This window comes from Triticum aestivum, chromosome 7D (assembly GCF_018294505.1).
Source record: "Triticum aestivum cultivar Chinese Spring chromosome 7D, IWGSC CS RefSeq v2.1, whole genome shotgun sequence".
NCBI lineage: Eukaryota > Viridiplantae > Streptophyta > Magnoliopsida > Poales > Poaceae > Triticum > Triticum aestivum.
This window is the reverse complement of record NC_057814.1, coordinates 150,259,545-150,280,835: the sequence shown is the minus strand read 5'-3', so window position 1 is coordinate 150,280,835 and position 21,291 is coordinate 150,259,545. Positions and strand designations below refer to the sequence as shown.

The 21,291-nt window shown below is 43.2% G+C and overlaps 1 protein-coding gene across 1 annotated transcript; it reads left to right on the top strand.

The window, feature by feature from the left end:
* Positions 1 to 435: 435 nt before the first annotated feature.
* On the top strand, positions 436 to 2,327 carry LOC123166491 (protein ALTERED XYLOGLUCAN 4-like). The gene is made up of 3 exons (XM_044584296.1): positions 436 to 882; positions 983 to 1,281; positions 1,382 to 2,327. Exons 1-3 carry the CDS (start codon positions 516 to 518, stop codon positions 2,159 to 2,161), a joined length of 1,446 nt encoding a protein of 481 aa, XP_044440231.1. The 5' UTR covers positions 436 to 515; the 3' UTR covers positions 2,162 to 2,327.
* Positions 2,328 to 21,291: the final 18,964 nt, after the last annotated feature.

Genomic DNA, 21,291 nt, shown 5'->3' with positions numbered 1-21,291 from the left:
CAGCTGCCATCTGAGCCGAGTGTTGGCCAACCATCCCTGCCGTCTTTTCTTTTTCACTCGTACATCAACCCTGCGGAACGCGCGCCTTTCCGGCGAGTACACGTCTGGCTGGTGAGATTGCATTTCCTCCGTATACTCCAGCGCGCATCATGCCAAAGGTTTCTTCACCGAGAAAATTAGAAGTACTATCACGTAACTGCTCACTCCAAAATATTAACGGACCAAGGCTAGCACTATGCAGTTTGGTGATCCACTAGCTAGCGTGGCTACCCCGGCCCTATCGACAGCTCCACCAAACCCTACCCCTGAGCGCGGTAGGCTCACCAGAAGCGAATTAACCGGCGACCAGCACGTTCAAATTCCCGCGTCAGCTGACCAATCACCGGCCATTGTCAGCCAAAGCAGAAACACACTCGCCGGGCCCTTCAAAAGCTGGCCGACGCCAACCTAGTACTGTGACTAGAGCGTCGCGTCTGCAAGTAACTGAGAGACTAGTCTGTGAGGAACTTGCATGCATGGCGCCCCTTCTTCCTCCCTCGCCTCCGTCCGGCAGCCCGAGGCTGCTCAAGAGCGGCAGCGGCAGCGAGTGGAGCGTGGTGGCGCAGAGGAACGTCAAGTCCTCGCTGCTGCTCCTGCTGGCCATCTCCACGGTCGTCGCCTTCTCCATCCTCTACTCGTCCCGGAGCTTGACCGTGGCCAGGACGGCCGGCGAGGCGCTGACGCAGAGCCCTCTGCTCGCCGCCCTCGACCTGAGCAGCAGGATGCCAGAGGATGACGACGATCAAAGCGATGAGCCAGCGTTCCCTGCGGACGACAGCGTGACGCCTGAGCAGAGCACACCTGCGGAGGTCGTCTCCTTGCCAGCTGCTGCTCCGAGCACCGGTAAGCGCATTTGAGAGCACGGTGCTGTCGATATTGGCCTGTACGTGCACCGGTTTGAGTGTGTTTGATAACTCTGGCTACGTGCCTGCTTCATGCGTAGGTGAGGCGGCCATGCAGCTCGAGGAGAAATGCGACATTTCCAGGGGGAAATGGGTGCGGGAGCCGAATGGCCCGGTGTACACCAACCTGACGTGCCCCATGCTGCCGGACTTCAAGAACTGCCAGAAGTTCGGCAAGGACGACGGCCACCTCTACTGGCGGTGGCAGCCAGACGGCTGCGAGCTGCCGAGGTTCGTACCGGAGCGGTTCCTCGACGTCGTCCGCGGGAAGCGGCTGGCCTTCATCGGCGACTCGCTGGCGCGCAACCAGATCGACTCCCTGCTCTGCCTCCTGTCCCAGGTACGTGTACCGTTTATGCTTGCGTGTACGCGAGTAGTTCTGAGTAAGTAGTCAAGTGACGATGAAGACTGACCTACATGGTCATGGACTCATGGTGTAGGCCGAGGCGCCCGTGGACGTGTACTCGGACGCGTTCGACAAGTACCGGACATGGCACTTCCCGGCGCACAACTTCACGCTCATGGTGATGTGGACCGAGTTCTACGCGCACGCCGTCCCCGTCGCCGGCGCCGACGGGAAGCCCACCTCCTCCTTCGACATCCACCTCGACAGGCTCGGCGCCGACTGGACGAGCCGCCTGCCGGGCCTGGACTACGCCGTCATCTCGGGCGGCAACTGGTTCTTCCGCGTCAATTATCTCTGGGAGGGAGGGCGCCGCATCGGCTGCCTCAACTGCGCCGGCAACGACGCCAACCTCACCGACTTCGGCGTCGCCTACGCCGTCCGCCGCGTCGTCAGGGCGGCCGTGGAGGGCATCGCGCAGTGCCGTGGCTGCAAGACCAGCCTCGTCACCTTCCTCCGAACCTACTCGCCCGACCACTTCGAGCACGGCTCCTGGTTCGACGGCGGCTACTGCAACAGGACGGCGCCGCTGCAGGAGCGGGAGGTGAGCATGGAGAGCATCGCATGGGAGCTGAGGAGGGTGCAGAGGGAGGAGGTGAGGCGGGTGAGGGCGACCAAGAGGAGGTTCGGGGTGCTGGACGTGACCAAGGCCATGATGATGCGCGCCGACGGCCACCCCGACAATCACTTCGACATCAGGTGGAGGAGGAACGGCAGCGACTGCCTGCACTGGTGCCTGCCGGGGCCCGTCGACATGTGGAACGGCGTGCTGCTCCAGAGGCTCGCGGAGCTCACGCCGCCGCCGGCCGCGCGGTGATCATCCGCCCTCGCGTACGTGGTTTTGCGTTGTCGGCGTCGTGCTGTACGTTGTTGCCCCAAGTTAGGAATCATGCATGCAGCTTTTGAAAGTTGCTAACTGTATAAAACCCACCGCAAAAATTGTACTCCTGCTTAAACCTTTGAAAGAATTTTTGTACTACTTACGAAGTGGCCCATGATTCTGAAACTTGACACCCTTTCTCAAAGTCTTTTTTTTAAATTTAGCAAGCACTCTCATAAACTCGCCAACCATAATTTTCTACTTGAACAAGTTATTGGAAACAAAAAAATGAGTGAATTTCAGGGGTAATTTAAGTTTTTCTTAAAAATAACTTCAGGTTTATATGCGGGCTTTACGGATTTTCTGCGTACAATCTCACTTATTTGCCAGTTCATCAAGTTAAATGAAGATACGGATAAGTTTTGTTCCCCTTTCGAGCTCAAGGTAGTTGAGCACACCTTTGGAGTTCAGTTAGAGAGTAACAAAATGATTCAACAACCATTAGCATCAAACTGATGAGCTTCCAACTAACTTTGCACAACGCTCCACTAGAAATATACAAATCTTCCACTCAAGAACTAAGGTTTTACATGCTTTCAACTAAAAAACAAAAACTTTCAACTTAATTACCTATGGAATTTCATTCTTTTTCTACAAATTTCATAAATTTCCAAGTGAACAAAAATTCTCAACACAATAAAAATACAATGTATTGAAATAAAATATAAACATTAGCATCCAATTACCAGATACACAACCTTTCAAACATCACACTCACAACTTTTATGAAAACTAAAGACTAATAAGAAATATAGAAAAGAACATAGCTACCCCTCTCATACGGCGCCCCTATTGCGAGCGGGAAGTGCTTGCAAAGATATATTGGACACTGTAATGTGTAATATAGAGCTCTAGATTCTTGGTGCACCATTGTAAGCATGTTTCCTTTGTTTTTAGTTATGTTATTAAGTGATCCTAGTTAAACAATAGGTAGTCCAACTCAAGGAGCCTTGAATATATGATATATTTTTCCGAGGCCTCTACCACATTTTGTTTCAGTACGACACCTCATTTTTGGTTGCATATTGGTAGGCTCAAATGCTTTAGATATATGTTAACAGAGACCTTCAGAATATTATTATGGATTTCATACAACAAAAATATCTTTTTATGCTATCCTTTTCTTGAGTGTCTATTTTTGCTATCACTTACGTTGGTTGTGTGCATCAATCAAATTAGAGGCCAGGGCTCCCTCATTTTCATGAAAAATGTCATCCTTCATGTTTCTTATCTCGGCCACATTTAATTCGAGTTTTAAACTTCTTTTTTCTCAAAAGCTCTCATGTAGATTTGTGCACTCCAGCATATAGCAGATAGTTGTTTCCAGCAACTTTCTTGGATCTTAGTTCAAGTACAAAGTATTTGTAGGTTTTTATTTCGTGGTTATTTTACCATGTTTATAAGATGGTAATATGTAGAGACATTCTATAAGAAAATGAGCATGGTAGAATTTTACAAAATACATGTGAGAGAACCTAGAAAGAAATATACATTTGTATTATGGGAAAATACATACCTACAGATTTTTTTTTGTTAAAAATATGATTACAAAACACATACATGTTCAAAAAGACAAGACATGTATTCCTTCTAAGAACAAAATAAACAGTTGGAATATACCTGTCTCACAATACATAAGAATTCATTTTTATATATGTTTGAAATATTCTTCATGGGGTCGAGTGCAAAGAGTTATAATAATTGTGCAAGACTTGTTGTGCAAATTGAAACCTTTTGCAAAATCTAGTGATTCCACATCCTAACTCTAGATCTTTTCTAGATAACTAGCAAAATGGCCCTCGCAAATGTGGGGGCATCATCTTTAAATTGAAAGTAGCTGCGAAATAAATATATTGGTTTATGAATATTCACATTATGAGACGACATATATAATATTATTCTGGAGACAGCGTAAATGTAATGCCAAATGAAATAACTTGTCTATGGGTAACATACTTAATCATATTTAATTGTATGTTGATGATGATTGCTTGCTTCAAACACACCCTATTAATGGCTATATGTGTCATTTTCACATGATAGTAGACCAACGCCTATAATTAAAAAGCTTATGCCGCTAGCAAGCCAATAGTGTTTATGTGATTAGTCAATAATTTGTCAAGTTAACATTATGATTGACGGCGTTGGTTTGATGTAGAAGTTTCTCTGGGCAAGGGATTGGTAATGTTTAGATGATCTATCTGATGGATAGAAAAATACAATCCTTAATGAATTGAAATAACTATTTTATCCTTGTTAAGAAACAGATGAACTAAATATAAGAATTTTATTTTACTGTACGCAAAAAATTATTTCTCTAATTTACTTCCCGCTTTCATGAATAGTGGTATTCTTACTTTCCTCTAAATTGTTGTGATGATCTTCCCCCATTCTGACATCCATAATTGACATGGAAAGTCTGTGAGATGCAAATTTGACCACTATTTTACATATGAATAATTTACTTAAAGTTGGAGAAGTTTTAGCATAAGTTTCAAGTCCATGAGATACAAATTTGCCCACTATACTTCACGCTCATGGTGATGTGGACGGAGTTCTACGTGCACGCCGTCCCCGTCGTCAGCGCCGACGGGAAGCCCACATCCTCCTTTGACATCCACCTCGACAGACTCGGTGCGGACTGGACCGGCCACCTGCCGGGCCTGGACTTCCGCGTCAACTACCTCTTGGAGGGCTGCCTCACAGATTTCGGCGTCGCCTACGCCGTCCGCCGCATCATCAGGGCGGCCGTGGAGGGCATCGCGCGGTGTCGGGACTGCAAAAGCAGCCTCGTCACCTTCCTCCGGACCTACTCGCCGGACCACTTCGAGCATGACTCGTTGTTCAACGGCGGCTACTGCAACCGGACAGCACCGCTGGGGAGCGGGAGATGGGCATGGAGAGCATCTGGTGGGAGCTGAGGAGGGTGCAGAGGGAGGAGGTGAGGCGGGTGAGGGCGACCACGAGCGTACAACGCCATTGTTTTGAGAAAAAAGAACAAGAACTCTTGGTTAAAATGCACATAGTGAGATTTCTGTTAGTTTACCTGTGTGTATGATACGTCCATTTTGCATCATGCTTTTATGTTGATATTTATTGCATTATGGGCTGTTATTACACATTATATCACAATACTTATGGCTATTCTCTCTTATTTTACAAGGTTTACATGAAGAGGGAGGATGCCGGCAGCTGGAATTCTGGGCTGGAAAAGAAGCAAATATTAGAGACCTATTTTGCACAACTCCAAAAGTCCTGAAACTTCACGGAGATTATTTTTGAATATATAAAAAATATTGGGCAAAGAAAGTACCAGAGGGGGGCCACCAGTTAGCCACAAGGGTGGAGGGCGCGTCCCTCCCCCCTGGGCACGCCCCCTGACCTTGTGGGCCCCCTGGCAGGCCTCCGGTGCCCATCTTCTGCTATATGGTGTCTTTTACCCTGAAAAAAAAATCATAAGAAACCTTTTGGGACGAAGCGCCGCCGTCTCGAGGCGAAACCTGGGCAGAACCAATCTAGGGCTCTGGCGGAGCTGTTCTGCTGGGGAAACATCCCTCCCGGAGGGGGAAATCATCGCCACCGTCATCACCATCGATCCTCTCATCGAGGGAGGGTCAATATTCATCAACATCTTCACCAGCACCATCTCCTCTCAAACCCTAGTTCATCTCTTGTATTCGATCTTGGTCCCAAAACCTCAGATTGGTACATGTGGGTTGATAGTAGTGTTGATTACTCCTTGTAGTTGATGCTAGTTGGTTTATTCGGTGGAAGATCATATGTACAGATCCTTAATGATAATTAATACTCCTCTGATTATGATTATGAACATGCTTTGTGAGTAGTTACGTTTATTCCTGAGGACATGGGAGAAGTCTTGTTATAAGTAATCATGTGAATTTGGTATTCGTTCGATATTTTGATGAGATGTATGTTGTCTCTCCTCTAGTGGTGTTATGTGAACGTCGACTACATGACACTTCACCATTACTTGGGCCTAGGGGAAGGCATTGGGAAATAATAAGTAGATGATGGGTTGTTGGAGTGATAGAAGCTTAAACCCTAGTTTATGCGTTGCTTCGTAAGGGACTGATTTGGATCCATATGTTTCATGCTATGGTTAGGTTTACCTTAATTCTTCTTTCGTAGTTGCGGATGCTTGCGAGAGGGGTTAATCATAAGTGGGAGGCTTGTCCAAGGAAGGGCAGCACCCAAGCACCAGTCCACCCACATATCAAATTATCAAAGTAACGAACGCGAATCATATGAGCATGATGAAAACTAACTTGACAACAATTCCCATGTGTCCTCGGGAGCACTTTGCTTCATATAAGAGTTTGTCCATGCTTGTCCTTTGCTACAAAAAGGATTGGGACACCTTGCTGCACCTTGCTTACTTTATTTACTTGTTACCTGTTACGATTTATCTTATCACAAAACTATTTGTTACCGATAATTTCAGTGCTTGCAGAGAATACCTTGCTGAAAACCACTTGTCATTTCCTTCTGCTCCTCGTTGGGTTTGACACTCTTACTTATCGAAAGGACTACGATATATCCCCTATACTTGTGGGTCATCAAGACTCTTTTTTGGCGCCGTTGTCGGGGAGTGAAGCGCCTTTGGTAAGTGGAATTTGGTAAGAAAACATATATATAGTGTGCTGAAATTTATTGTCACTTGTTACTATGGAAAATAATCCTTTGAGGGGTTTGTTCGGGGTATCTTCACCTCGACCGGAACCACAATTAGTTGCTCCTCAACCTACTACACCTACTGAAAATATTTATTATGAAATTCCTTCGGGTATGATAAAGAAACTGCTAGCTAATCCCTATGTAGGAGATGGAACATTACATCCCAATATGCACCTAATCTATGTGGATGAAGTATGTGGATTATTTAAGCTTGCAGGTATACCCGAGGATGTTGTCAAGAAGAAAGTCTTCCCTTTATCTTTGAAGGGCAAGGCATTGACATGGTATAGGCTATTGGATGATATTGGATCATGGAACTACAACCGATTGAAATTGGAATTTCATCAGAAGTTTTATCCTATGCATCTAGTTCACCGTGATCAGAATTATATATATAATTTTTGGCCTCGTGAAGGAGAAAGTATCGCTCAAGCTTGGGGGAGGCTTAAGTCAATGTTATATTCATGCCCCAATCATGAGCTCTCAAGAGAAATTATTATTCAAAAAATTTATCCTCGGCTTTCTCATAATGATCGATCCATGCTCAATACTTCTTTTACTGGTTCCTATATGAAGAAGGATATTGAATTCAAATGGAATTTATTGGAAATAATTAAACGCAACTCTAAAGATTGGGATCTTGACGAAGGTGAGGAGTCAGGTATAAACCTGAAGTTCGATTGTGTTAAATCTTTTGTGGATACCGATGCTTTTCATGATTTTAGCACTAAATATGGACTTGACTCTGAGATAGTAGCTTCTTTCTGTGAATCTTTTGCTACTCACCTTGATCTCCCTAAGGAGAAGTGGTTTAAATATCATCCTCCCATTGAAGTTAAAGTAGCGGAACCTGTTAAAGTTGAAAAAGAAACTATTATTTATAATGTTGATCCTATTGTTCCCACTGCTTATATTGAGAAGCCACTGTTCCCTGTTAGAATAAAGGATCATGCTAAAGCTTCAACTGTGGTTCGTAAGAGTAATACTAAAACACATACACCCTCTGAAAAAATTAAAGTTGAACCCAGTATTGCTATGGTTAAAGATCTCTTGGTTGATAATATTGATGGGCATGTTATTTATTTCTCTAATGAAGCTGCTAGGATAGTTAAACCCGGTACTAAAGACAAACATAGACCTGTTATTGGCATGCCTGTTGTTTCTGTTAAAATAGGAGATCATTGTTATCATGGCCTATGTGATGTGGGTGCTAGTGTTAGTGCAATTCCTTATACCTTATATAAAGAAATTATGAATGATATTGCTGTCACTATTAAGCTTGCTAATACAAATATTATATCACCGATTGGGATTGTTAGAGATGTTGAAGTCTTGTGTGGGAAGATAAAATATCCTACTGATTTTCTTGTTCTTGCTTCCCCACAAGATAATTTTTGTCCCATTATACTATTGATGCTAGGATAGACTGCGAGAAAGATATTGTTACTGTTGGTTTGGGAGATATGTCTCATGATTTTAATTTCTCTAAATTTCGTAAACAACCCCATGATAAAGAATTGCCTAGTAAGGATGAAATTATTGGTCTTGCTTCTATTGCCGTGCCTCCTAATGATCCTTTAGAACAATATTTGCTAGACCATGAAAATGATATGCTTATGAATGAAAGAAGGGAAATAGATGAAGTATTCTTGAATCAGGAACCTATTTTGAAACACAATTTGCCTGTTGAAATCCTTGGGGATCCTCCTCCACCTAAGGGTGATCCCGTGTTTGAGCTTAAACAATTACCTGATACTCTGAAATATGCTTATCTTGACGAAAAGAAGATATATCCTATTATTATTAGTGCTAACCTTTCAGAGCATGAAGAAAAGAAATTATTGTAAACTCTGAAGAAGCATCGTGCCGCTATTGGGTATACTCTTGATGATCTTAAAGGCATTAGTCCCACTTTATGTCAGCACAAAATAAGATTGGAGAAAGACGCTAAACCAGTTGTTAATCATCAACGACGGTTAAATCCTAAGATGAAAGAAGTGATAAGGAATGAAATACTAAAGCTTCTAGAGGCAGGTATAATTTATCCTATTGCTGATAGTCAATGGGTAATTCATGTTTATTGTGTCCCTAAGAAGGGAGGTATCACTGTTATTCCAAATGTCAAGAATGAATTGATTCCACAAAGAATTGTTACAGGTTATAGAATGGTAATTGATTTTCGCAAACTGAACAAAGCTACTAGAAAAGATCATTAACCTTTACCTTTTATCGATCAAATGCTAGAAAGATTATCCAAACATACTCATTTTTGCTTTCTAGATGGTTATTCTGGTTTCTCTCAAATACCTGTGTCAAAAGAAGATCAAGAGAAAACCACTTTTACATGTCCTTTCGGTACCTTTGCTTATAGACGGATGCCTTTTGGTTTATGCAATGCACCTGCTACCTTTCAAAGATGTATGACTGCCATATTCTCTGACTTTTGTGAAAAGATTGTTGAAGTTTTCATGGATGATTTCTCCGTTTACGGAACTTCTTTTGATGATTACTTGAGCAACCTTGATCGAGTTTTGCAGAGATGTGAAGAAACTAGTCTTGTCTTGAATTGGGAGAAGTGCCACTTTAGGGTTAATGAAGGTATTGTCTTGGGGCATAAAATTTCTGAAAGAGGTATTGAAGTTGATAAAGCTAAAGTAGATGCTATTGAAAAGATGTCGTGTCCTAAAGATATCAAAGGTATAAGAAGTTTCCTTGGTCATGCGGGTTTCTATAGGAGGTTTATTAAAGACTTCTCTAAAATTTCTAGGCCTCTCACTAATCTCTTGCAAAAAGATGTTCCTTTTGTTTTTTATGATGATTGTGTAGAAGAATTTGAAATACTTAAGAACTCCTTGATTTCTGCACCTATAGTTCAGCCACCTGATTGGAACCTACCCTTTAAAATTATGTGTGATGCTAGTGATTATGCTGTTGGTGTTGTTCTAGGACAAAGAGTTGATAAGAAATTAAATGTTATTCAATATGCTAGTAAAACTCTAGACAGTTCCCAAAGAAATTATGCTACTACTGAAAAGGAATTTTTAGCAATTGTATTTGCATGTGATAAGTTCAGACCTTATATTGTTGATTCCAAAGTAACTGTTCACACCGATCATGCTGCTATCAAATACCTTATGGAAAAGAAAGATGCTAAACCTAGACTCATTAGATGGGTTCTCTTGCTACAAGAATTTGATTTGCACATTGTTGATAGAAAGGGAACTGAGAACCCCGTTGCAGATAACTTGTCTAGGTTAGAAAATGTTCTTGATGACCCACTACCTATTGATGGTAGCTTTCCGGATAAGTGATACGTCTCCAATGTATCTACTTTTCCTAACACTTTTCCTCTTGTTTTGGACTCTAATTTGCATGATTTGAATGAAACTAACCCCGGACTGACGCTGTTTTCAGCAGAACTACCATGGTGTTGTTTTTGTGCAGAAATAAAAGTTCTCGGAATGGAACGAAACTTTGCGAGGATTTTTTATACAATAAAAGAGAATTTATGGAGCCAAGAGCCACCGGAGGGGGGCACCTGGGTGGGCACAACCCACCAGGGTGCGCCAGCCCTCCCAAGCGCGCCCAGGTGGGTTGTCCCCGCCTGGTGGCCCCGCAGACCCTGAAACCGACGCTATAAAATCCTATTTTTCCTGAAAAAAAGGGATTATCGTGTTCCACGAGACGGAGCCGCCATCACCTCCTGCTCTTCATCGGGAGGCCAGATCTGGAGTCCGTTTGGGGCTCCGGAGAGGGGGATCTTTGTTCTTCGTCATCACCAACCCTTCTCCATCGTCAATTCCATGATGCTCCCCACCGGGAGTGAGTAATTCCTTCATAGGCTTGCTGGTCGGTGAGGAGTTGGATGAGATTCATCATGTAATCGAGTTAGTTTTGTTAGGGCTTGATCCCTAGTATCCACTATGTTCTGAGATTGATGTTGCTATGACTTTGCTATGCTTAATGCTTGTCACTTTGGGCCCGGGTGCCATGAACTCAGATCTGAACCGTTTATGTTGTCACCATTATATCCATGTTCTAGATCCGATCTTGCAAGTTATAGTCACCTACTACGTGTTATGATCCGGCAACCCCGGAGTGAAAATAGTCGGGACCACTCCCGGTGATGATCGTAGTTTGAGGAGTTCATGTATTCACCGTGTGTTAATGCTTTGTTCTGGTTCTCTATTAAAAGGAGGCCTTAAGATCCCTTAGTTTCCAATATGGACTCCGTTGCCACGGGAGGGTAGGACAAAAGATGTCATGCAAGTTCTTTCCATAATCACGTATGACTATTTACGAAATACATGCCTACATTATATTTATGAACTGGAGCTAGTGTCGTATCTCCCTAGGTTATGACTGTCACATGATGAATATCATCCATCAAATTACCGATCCAATGCCTATGAATTTATCTTATATCGTTTCTGCTAAATTACTACTGCTATCGTTACTGTTGCACTTGCTGCAAAAATACTGTTATCACTTGTTACTGTTACCATTGTTGCTGTCACTATTACCAAAACTATCATATTACTTTGCTACTGATCATGTTGCTGTAGATAATTAATCTCTAGGTGTGGTTGAATTGACAACTCAGCTGCTAATACTTGCAAATATTCTTTGGCTCCCCTTGTGTCGAATCTATAGATTTGGGTTGAATACTCTACACTCGAAAACTATTGCGATCCCCTATACTTGTGGGTTATCAAGACCTTTTTCTGGCGCCGTTGCCGGGGAGCATGGCTATATTTGCTGAGTCACTTGGGATTATTATCATATTATCATTATGAAGGATCCAAAGACTACGATGTTTCCCTCAAAGATGAGGGGAGGTAAGGAACTGCTATCCAGTTCTGCTTTAGATTCACCTTCTATTATGAGTAAACTTGCAACACCACCACATGCTGTCAATTCTAATATGTCGCAAGTTAATGATGATGCTACTTCTACTATGAATGATGCTTATGATGATGATAGTACCTTGATTGATAATGATGATGTGCCACTTGGTGAATTTCTTGATGCACAAATTGCTAGAGTAATACAACATGATGTTGTTGAATCTGATGATGAGCTTGAAACTGAAACTCCTGAAACACCTGCTAGAACTAGCCTTCCTAGATTTGAATTGCCTAAGGTACCGGAAGGTTATGTTATGAATGAGGAGACAACTAGAGATATTCTTGCTTGTAAGGATAGAGATGATCTAGAGAAATTACTGTGCAAGTATAAAGAAAAATCTCTGAATGCTAGAATGAAATGTGATCCTAAGTTTTCTACTTCACCTATCTTTATTGATGATAAGGATTATGAATTCTCTGTTGACCCAGAGTTAATTACTTTGGTTGAATCTGATCCTTTTCATGGTTATGAAACTGAAACTGTTGTGGCACATCTTACTAAGTTGAATGACATAGCCACCCTTTTTACTCATGATGAGAAAACTCGCTATTACTTTATTCTCAAATTATTTCCTTTCTCATTAAAGGGTGATGCTAAAGCTTGGTACAATAGTCTTGCTCCTGGTTGTGTGCATAGTCCCCAGGATATGATTTATTACTTCTCTCAAAAATATTTTCCTGCTCATAAGAAACAAGCTGCCTTACAGGAAATATTTAACTTTGTGCAAACTAAAGAAAAGAGTCTCCCACAAGCTTGGGGGAGGCTTTGCCAGTTACTTAATGCTTTGCCTGATCATCCTCTTAAGAAAAATGAAATACTTGATATCTTCTATAATGGACTAACCGATGCTTCTAGGGATTTCCTAGATAGTTGTGCTGGTTGTGTTTTCAGGGAACAAACTGTTGGACAAGCTGAAGAATTATTGAATAACATATTGAAAAATTATGATGATTGGACTCTTCCTGAACCACCGCCTAAGCCCACTCCAAAGAAGAGGGGTATATTATATCTCAGTCCTGAAGATATGCAAGAGGCAAAGAAATCTATGATGGAAAAAGGTATTAAAGCTGAGGATGTTAAAAATTTACCTCCTATTGAAGAAATACATGGGCTTAATACACCACCACTGCCTAAGGTGGTAGAGGTAAATTCTTTAATGAAATTCAATGATAATGACAATCCTCACAATATGCACCCTAGCCAATGCCTTTATGAGTTTGAAAACTACATTAGGAAACAAGATCACTTCAATGCAAATGTTATGAAACAATTGAAATACAATTATGATATGATTGCTCGCTTGAGTGACTTATTACTCAGAATCTCAAATGGTGTTAGAGGTGTGGGAAAGCATGCTTCTATGGTTCAAACTCAGTTAGAACAAGTTGCTAAATCACAAAGAGAATTGCTTAATGAAATGAATAACAACATACATGACTTTGCTGTTAGAGTTGCAACTAGAGGAGGTAAAATGACTCAGGAACCACTTTATCCTGAGGACACCCAAAAAGAATAATACCACTGCACCTAGTCCTTCTAAAAAGAAGAAGAAAAAGAAAAATGATAGGACTTTGCATGCTTCTAGTGAACCGAAGTAGAAAAACCTCCTGATAATGAAAATGATGTTTCTATTTCTGATGCTGAAACTCAATCTGGTAATGAACATTCACCTAGTGATAATGAAAAAGATAATGCTGATGTTCATGAAGATACACAACCAAATAATGAAAAAGAACCAGATAATGATGTTGAGATAGAACCACCAGTTGATCTTGATAACCCACAACCCAAGAATACAAGATATGATAAAAGAGACTCCATTGCTACAAAACACGGTAAAGAAAGAGAACCGTGGGTTCAAAAACCTATGCCTTTTCCACTCAAGTCAACTAAAAAGAAAGATGATGAAGAATTTGAACGCTTTGCTGAAATGCTGAGGCCAGTCTTTTTGTGTACTCGCTTGACATCTTGAAAATGCCTCCTTATGCAAAGTACATGAAAGGCATCATCACCAATAAGAGAAAAATACCGGAAGCTGAAATCTCCATCATGCTTGCTAATTATACTTTTAAGGATAGAGTACCTAAAAAACTTGGGGACCCAGGAATACCAACTATACCTTGCTCCATCAAAAGAAATTATGTGAAAACTGCTTTATGTGATTTAGGAGCTGGTGTTAGTGTTATGCCTTTCTCTTTAAATAAAAGACTTGACTTGAATAAACTCACACCTACTGAGATATCTTTGCAAATGGCTGACAAATCAACTGCCATACCTATCGGTATCTGTGAGGATGTGCCCGTTGTTGTTGCTAATGTTACTATTTTGACTGACTTTGTTATACTTGAGATGCCCGAGGACGACAACATGTCTATTATCCTTGGTAGACCCTTCTTGAATATTGTAGGGGCTGCTATTGATTGCAATAAAAGCAAGGTCACTTTTCATATCAATGGTAATGAGCATACGATGCACTTTCCGAAGAAACAATTCCAAGTGAATGATATTAATGTTATAGAAAAATCTTCGACAACCACTATTGGAAGTTTTCATCTACCTCTACCTACTATTAAAAAGAAATATGAAATGCTTATTGGTGGGGACATTCATATCCCCGCTAAGGTAACTTAGTGATTTACGAAAGTTCTTCGGTTTCATGCTAATCGAAAGTGGTTGTTAATAAGACTTGATCAACCTTATTAATGGATCATTTTTGAGAGGTATGAAGTTGATGAATTTAGTAAGCACTACCTTCTGTCCCTATCTTTCATTTTCTGTTTTCATTAGTTAAATAAAATAAAATGCCATGTTTTGTCTGTTTTCTGAATTTCCCGTGCAATAAAAAAATGACCCAAAAATAAAAGTCCTCAGAATGCTCTGTAAATTTAATACGATTTTTTCTGAATATTTAAGAATTTTTGGTGCAAATAATATCAGAGGGAGGTGCACCCGGTGGGCACAACCCACCTGGGCGCGCCAGGACCCCCAGGCGCGCCCTGGTGGGTTGTGGTCCCCAGGTGGGCCCCCCTCACTTATACCTTCACACCACATCATCACTTACCTCCAGAAAAAATTCTCCATTGCTCTCTCTCTCTCCCGTGTTCTTGCTCTCAAACCCGCGGATTTCGATCTCTTTGCTCGAAGCTCCGTTTCCGAAACTGTTTCGGGGGATTGTTACGTGGTATGTGACTCCACCGTTTGTCCAATTAGTTTTTGTTTTAGTGTTTTATATTTTGAATAATTAGCTACTCTTGGTTCTGCTGTAGATGAGCTTGCATGTTGAATTCTTAGAGTTCTAAGTATTTTGAATAGTTACTATGGCCTCTATGTGTCCCTATGAGTAGTTGCTATCAATTTTGTGAAGTTTTGTTGAGAAAAATTTGTGGACTAAAAATTTCAGAATTTTTGTTCATAGGAAAAGGATGAATATCTTTAGGAAGTTTGCTTCTAAGAAGAACTCCAAGGATGTTATTGGGGAGTCGTCTGACAATGATCTCCACCCCCGGAGGTTGGCAGAGGTACGGCCGTGCGAATGGCCGCATACCCAGTTCATGGAAGAGGTTGAAAATGTTCAGGAGTTTACACAACATGCTGCTAATGCTGGCCTCACCGACTTCATCACAGCTGAATGTGAACGGTACCATCTCCTCACAAACATTTTTGTTCAAAGTTTTAATTTCCTTCCTAGGAATAATCCTCCTGAGGTGTAGTTTAGTTTACGTAATGATACCCATCGGATACCACTTACTGAATTTTGTAACATATGCTTGCTTCCTGCTGACAGGAGCTTAGTTGAGCCTCGGCCAGCAGAGTTTGAGGCCTTTTATCGTACATTGACAGTGGGAGATGAGAGAGGGGCCTCGGCTATCACTGCTGCTGGCTTGCATTTTATTGCTATACATTACTTTGCTCTTTTCATTGCAAAATGCTTTCTTGCCAGAGAGAAGGTGGGTGCACTCAGCTCACCAGACCTTGCTATTTTACGTCGTGCAATAGAGGGCGACAACACTTATAGCTTGGGAGATATTGTGGCACGTCGCCTCCATATTAATAAATCCAAGGGTAAAATACTGAAGGAAATATGCCCTAGAGGCAATAATAAAGTTATTATTTATTTCCTTATATCATGATAAATGTTTATTATTCATGCTAGAATTGTATTAACCGGAAACATAATACTTGTGTGAATACATAGACAAACAGAGTGTCACTAGTATGCCTCTACTTGACTAGCTCGTTGATCAAATATGGTTATGTTTCCTAGCCATTGACATGAGTTGTCATTTGATTAACGGGATCACATCATTAGGAGAATGATGTGATTGACTTGACCCATTCCGTTAGCTTAGCACTTGATCGTGTGTTGCTATTGCTTTCTTCATGAATTATATATGTTCCTATGACTATGAGGTTATGCAACTCCCGTTTACCAGAGGAACACTTTGTGTGCTACCAAACGTCACAACGTAACTGGGTGATTATAAAGGTCCTCTACAGGTGTCTCCGAAGGTACTTGTTGGGTTGGCGTATTTCGAGATTAGGATTTGTCACTCCGATTGTCAGAGAGGTATCTCTGGGCTCACTCGGTAATGCACATCACTTAAGCCTTGCAAGCATTGCAACTAACAAGTTAATTGCAGGATGATGTATTACAGAACAAGTAAAGAGACTTGCCGGTAACGAGATTGAACTAGGTATTGAGATACCGACGATCGATTCTCGGGCAAGTAACATACTGATGACAAAGGGAACAACGTATGTTGTTATGCGGTTTGACCGATAAAGATCTTCGTAGAATATGTGGGAGCCAATATGAGCATCCAGGTTCCGCTATTGGTTATTGACCGGAGACGTGTCTCGGTCATGTCTACATAGTTCTCGAACCCGTAGGGTCCGCATGCTTAAAGTTTTGATGACAGTTATATTATGAGTTTATATGTTTTGATGTGCCGAAGGTAGTTAGGAGTCCCGGATGTGATCACGGACATGACAAGGAGTCTCGAAATGGTCGAGACATGAAGATTGATATATTGGACGACTATATTCGGACACCAGAATGGTTCCAGGGGTTATCGGATATATACCGGAGTACCGGGGGTTACCGGAACCCCCCCCCCGGGGGGGATTAATGGGCCTACATGGGCCTTAGTGAAGAAGAGGAGGGCGGCCAGGGCAGGCCGCGCGCCCCCTCCCCCTCTAGTCCGAATTGGACAAGGAGGGGGCGGCGCCCCCCTTTCCTTCTTCTCCTCCTCCTCCTTCCCCCCTTCTCCTAATCCAACAAGGAAGGGAGGGAGTCCTACTCCCGGTGGGAATAGGACTCCTCCTGGCGCGCCTCCTCCTGGCCAGCCGCCTCCCCCCCCTTGTTTCTTTATATACGGGGGCAGGGGGCACCCCATAGACACAACAATTGATCATTGATCTTTTAGCCGTGTGCGGTGCCCCCCTCCACCATAGTCCACCTCGATAATATCATAGCGGTGCTTAGGCGAAGCCCTGCGTCGGTAGAACATCATCATCGTCACCACGCCGTCGTGCTGAGGAAACTCTCCCTCAACACTCGGCTGGATCGGAGTTCGAGGGACATCATCGAGCTGAACGTGTGCTGAACTCGGAGGTGCCGTGCGTTCGGTACTTGATCGGTCGGATCGTGAAGACGTACGACTACATCAACCGCGTTGTGCTAACGCTTCCGCTTTCGTTCTACGAGGGTACATGGACACACTCTCCCCTCTCGTTGCTATGCATCACCATGATCTTGCGTGTGCGTAGGAATTTTTTTGAAATTACTACGTTCCCCATCAGTGGCATCCGAGCCTGGTTTTATGCGTAGATGTCATATGCACGAGTAGAACACAAGTGAGTTGTGGGCGATATAAGTCATACTGCTTACCAACATGTCATACTTTGGTTCGGCGATATTGTTGGATGAAGCGGCCCGGACCGACATTACGCGTACGCTTAGCGAGACTGGTTCTACCGACGTGCTTTGCACATAGGTGGCTGGCGGGTGTCAGTTTCTCCAACTTTAGTTGAACCGAGTGTGGCTACGCCCGGTCCTTGCGAAGGTTAAAACAGCACCAACTTGACAAACTATCGTTGTGGTTTTGATGCGTAGGTAAGAACGGTTCTTGCTCAGCCCGTAGCAGCCACATAAAATTTGCAACAACAAAGTAGAGGACGTCTAACTTGTTTTTGCAGGGCATGTTGTGATGTGATATGGTCAAGGCATGATGCTAAATTTTATCGTATGAGATGATCATGTTTTGTAACCGAGTTATCGGCAACTGGCAGGAGCCATATGGTTGTCACTTTATTGTATGCAATGCAATCGCCCTGTAATGCTTTACTTTATCACTAAGCGGTAGCGATAGTTGTAGAAGCATAAGATTGGCGAGACGACAACGATGCTACGATGGAGCTCAAGGTGTCGCGCCGGTGACGATGGTGATCATGACGGTGCTTCGGAGATGGAGATCACAAGCACAAGATGATGATGGCCATATCATATCACTTATATTGATTGCATGTGATGTTTATCTTTTATGCATCTTATCTTGCTTTGATTGACGGTAGCATTATAAGATGATCTCTCACTAAATTATCAAAGTATAAGTGTTCTCCCTGAGTATGCACCGTTGCGAAAGTTCTTCGTGCTGAGACACCACGTGAAGAGGTTAATTATTTGATATTAGCTCACTTGATGAATGGAGAACCCAAGCCTATGAGAATGCCAAGTTGTTTAAGGAAAAAGTTAAAAGATGGCATGACAAGATGAAAGAACATGCGGTGTCCCCATGTTTGGTTTTGGTAACTGATGACAATCTCTATGGACTAATGGTTGCCTTGAGTTATATTTGAAGGATTTGTCCATAGGCATTTCTTGAAGTCCATGTGTTGGTTTCAAGGAGTTTATGTGGTGACCAAGGTGTTATTAAGGAATTATCCAAAGATTGGTCATGTGAGAGTTGAGCTTATTGCAAGCATGTCTTGAAGAAGAAGATTGTGTGATCATTCATGTTTACCTTCAAGACATCATCCAAATGAAGAGAGTTGGAAAGAGTCAAGGTTGATCAAGACTAAGTCAAGAGTGAATCAAGTTGATCAACACACAAAGCGCACAAGATGTACCGAGGGATCAAGCGATCCCATGGTATGGTAAGCATTGTCAATTACGCTTTGTGTACTAACCCATGGTCTTCATGAGAGTTCTTTGTGGGGTTAGGTTGCGGTGTGCAAGTTCAAGTGAAGCGGGCAAGTTCAAGTAAAGCATCACGAAGAGATCAAATGCTTGAAGCCATTGTGGTGACAATGGACTTGTGAAGATGTGCGGAAGGGTGGCTCACCCATAGTGGAGTATGGGGGAGCAATCAATAGTCTTCATCGAGCCAACGCAATCAAGAAAGGTGGTCCAACTTGAGGGAGTCAAGATCGTCATCATCTAGCTCAAGTGGACCATGTGCAAGGCAAAGGTTTGCTCTTGATAGGTTTTCTATTTTACCAGTCTCATGATGGTAGTTGGGAGACCGGGTTATAGGATCGATTGCCGTACTATCAAGGGGGGCTCTCGATGAGTAGCTTGATCGTATCGTTCATAGAGAGCTCAAACCATTGCATCCTTGCATCATCTTTATTGGTTCTTGTTTGGTTCTTCTCTTTGTGAGTTTTGGAGCTTATGGTCATCTTGGTGACAAGCTCGAGTTCATCGAAAATGGAGTTCACTCGCATCTTCTGTGATGTTTTCGATGTTGGAGGTTATGCCGGTTCTTCTCGGTTGGAGGTTTCACTCCTCTATTTGTTGGCATACCTCCCCTACCTCTTCTTACTATAACTAGTCGATGTTTTGATGCTACTCGTCGTCTTGTATCCAACAAGCTTGAGTTTGCTCAATTCGGAGCTCATATGAAGAAGTTTTGGCAGTTCTGTTTTTCTCCCTGCGGTAGTACCGCGGTGGCAGCGGTAGTACCGCTTGTAGCGTCAAGCGGTAGTATCGCTCTACTACCGCCTCGATTTTGGGTCTACTCTTTTCGTGTCGGGTTCATCGGTAGTCGCGCGGTAGTCGCGCGGCAGTAAGGCACGGTAGTTCTGCCTATAAGCGGTAGTACCGCTCCGGTCGAGCGGTAGTACCGCTACTGCACTACTGCCACCGTACTTTGCTCTGTCCTGCCTCCTTTTGTCCCGTGTTCTGCTCCTCCAGCGGTAGTACCGCTGGGGTGAGCGGTAGTACCGCTTATCGACGGTACTACCGCCCCAAGGTTCTTGTTTTGTTGCTCCTTTTCACTGCTTCTTCCGCCCGAGCGGTAGTACCGCTAGTGTGCGGGCTGAGCACTTAACGGTTGGATTTTCCCCCTCCTATAAAAGGGGGTCTTCTTCCCCAATGAACCTAATCCTTTGAGCTCGTGTTCTTCCCCCATTGTTGACCTTCTTCGAGCTTGCTAACTCTCAATCCCTCCATGGATTCTTGCTAGTTTTTGAGGGAAAAGAGAGAGAAGATCTAGATCCACATTTCCACCAATAACTTTCTCCTCTATGTGAGGGGAACCCCTTGGATCTAGATCTTGGAATTCTTGGTGTTCTCCTTCTTGTTCTTCCTCTCATTTTCCTCCCTAGCATTAGTTGCTTCGGTGGGATTTGAGAGAGAAGGACTTGGGCACTCTGTGTGCCCTTGCCATTGCATTTGGTGCATCCATTTGAGTTCTCCACGGTGATACGTGGAAGTTACAAGTTGAGAAGCTTATTACTCTTGGGTGCTTGGTACCCTTGAGCTTGTTCCTCTTGGGTGCTTGGGCGCCCTAGACGGTTGGTGGTCTTCGGAGCTCAATCATTGTGGTGTAAAGCTCCGGGCAAGCGTCGGGGTCTCCAATTAGGTTGTGGAGATCGCCCCGAGCAATTTGACGGGTTTCGGTGACCGCCCCCAATGGTTGCCAAAGTGTACGGGTTCGGTGACCGCCCCCAAGGGTTGCCATTTGTACGGGTTCGGTGACCGCCCTCAAGGGTCCCTTAGTGGAATCACGGCATCTTGCATTGTGCGAGGGCGTGAGGAGATTACGGTGGCCCTAGTGGCTTCTTGGGGAGCATTGTGCCTCCACACCGCTCCAAACGGAGATTAGCATCCGCAAGGGTGTGAACTTCGGGATACATCGTCGTCTCCGCGTGCCTCGGTTATCTCTTACCCGAGCCCTTTACTTATGCACTTTACTTTGTGATAGCCATATTGTTTCTTGTCATATATCTTGCTATCACCTAAGTAGTTTTTCTTGCTTAGCATAAGTTGTTGGTGCACATAGGTGAGCCTAGTTGTTGTAGGTTTTGTGCTTGACAAATTAACCGCTAGGTTTATTCCGCATTTGTTCAAGCCTCAACCGTAATTATTTTAAAGCGCCTATTCACCCCCCCCCTCTAGGCGACATCCACGATCTTTCACAAGAGGATACAAAAGCGTGAGTTTAATGTAGGTGATCATATTT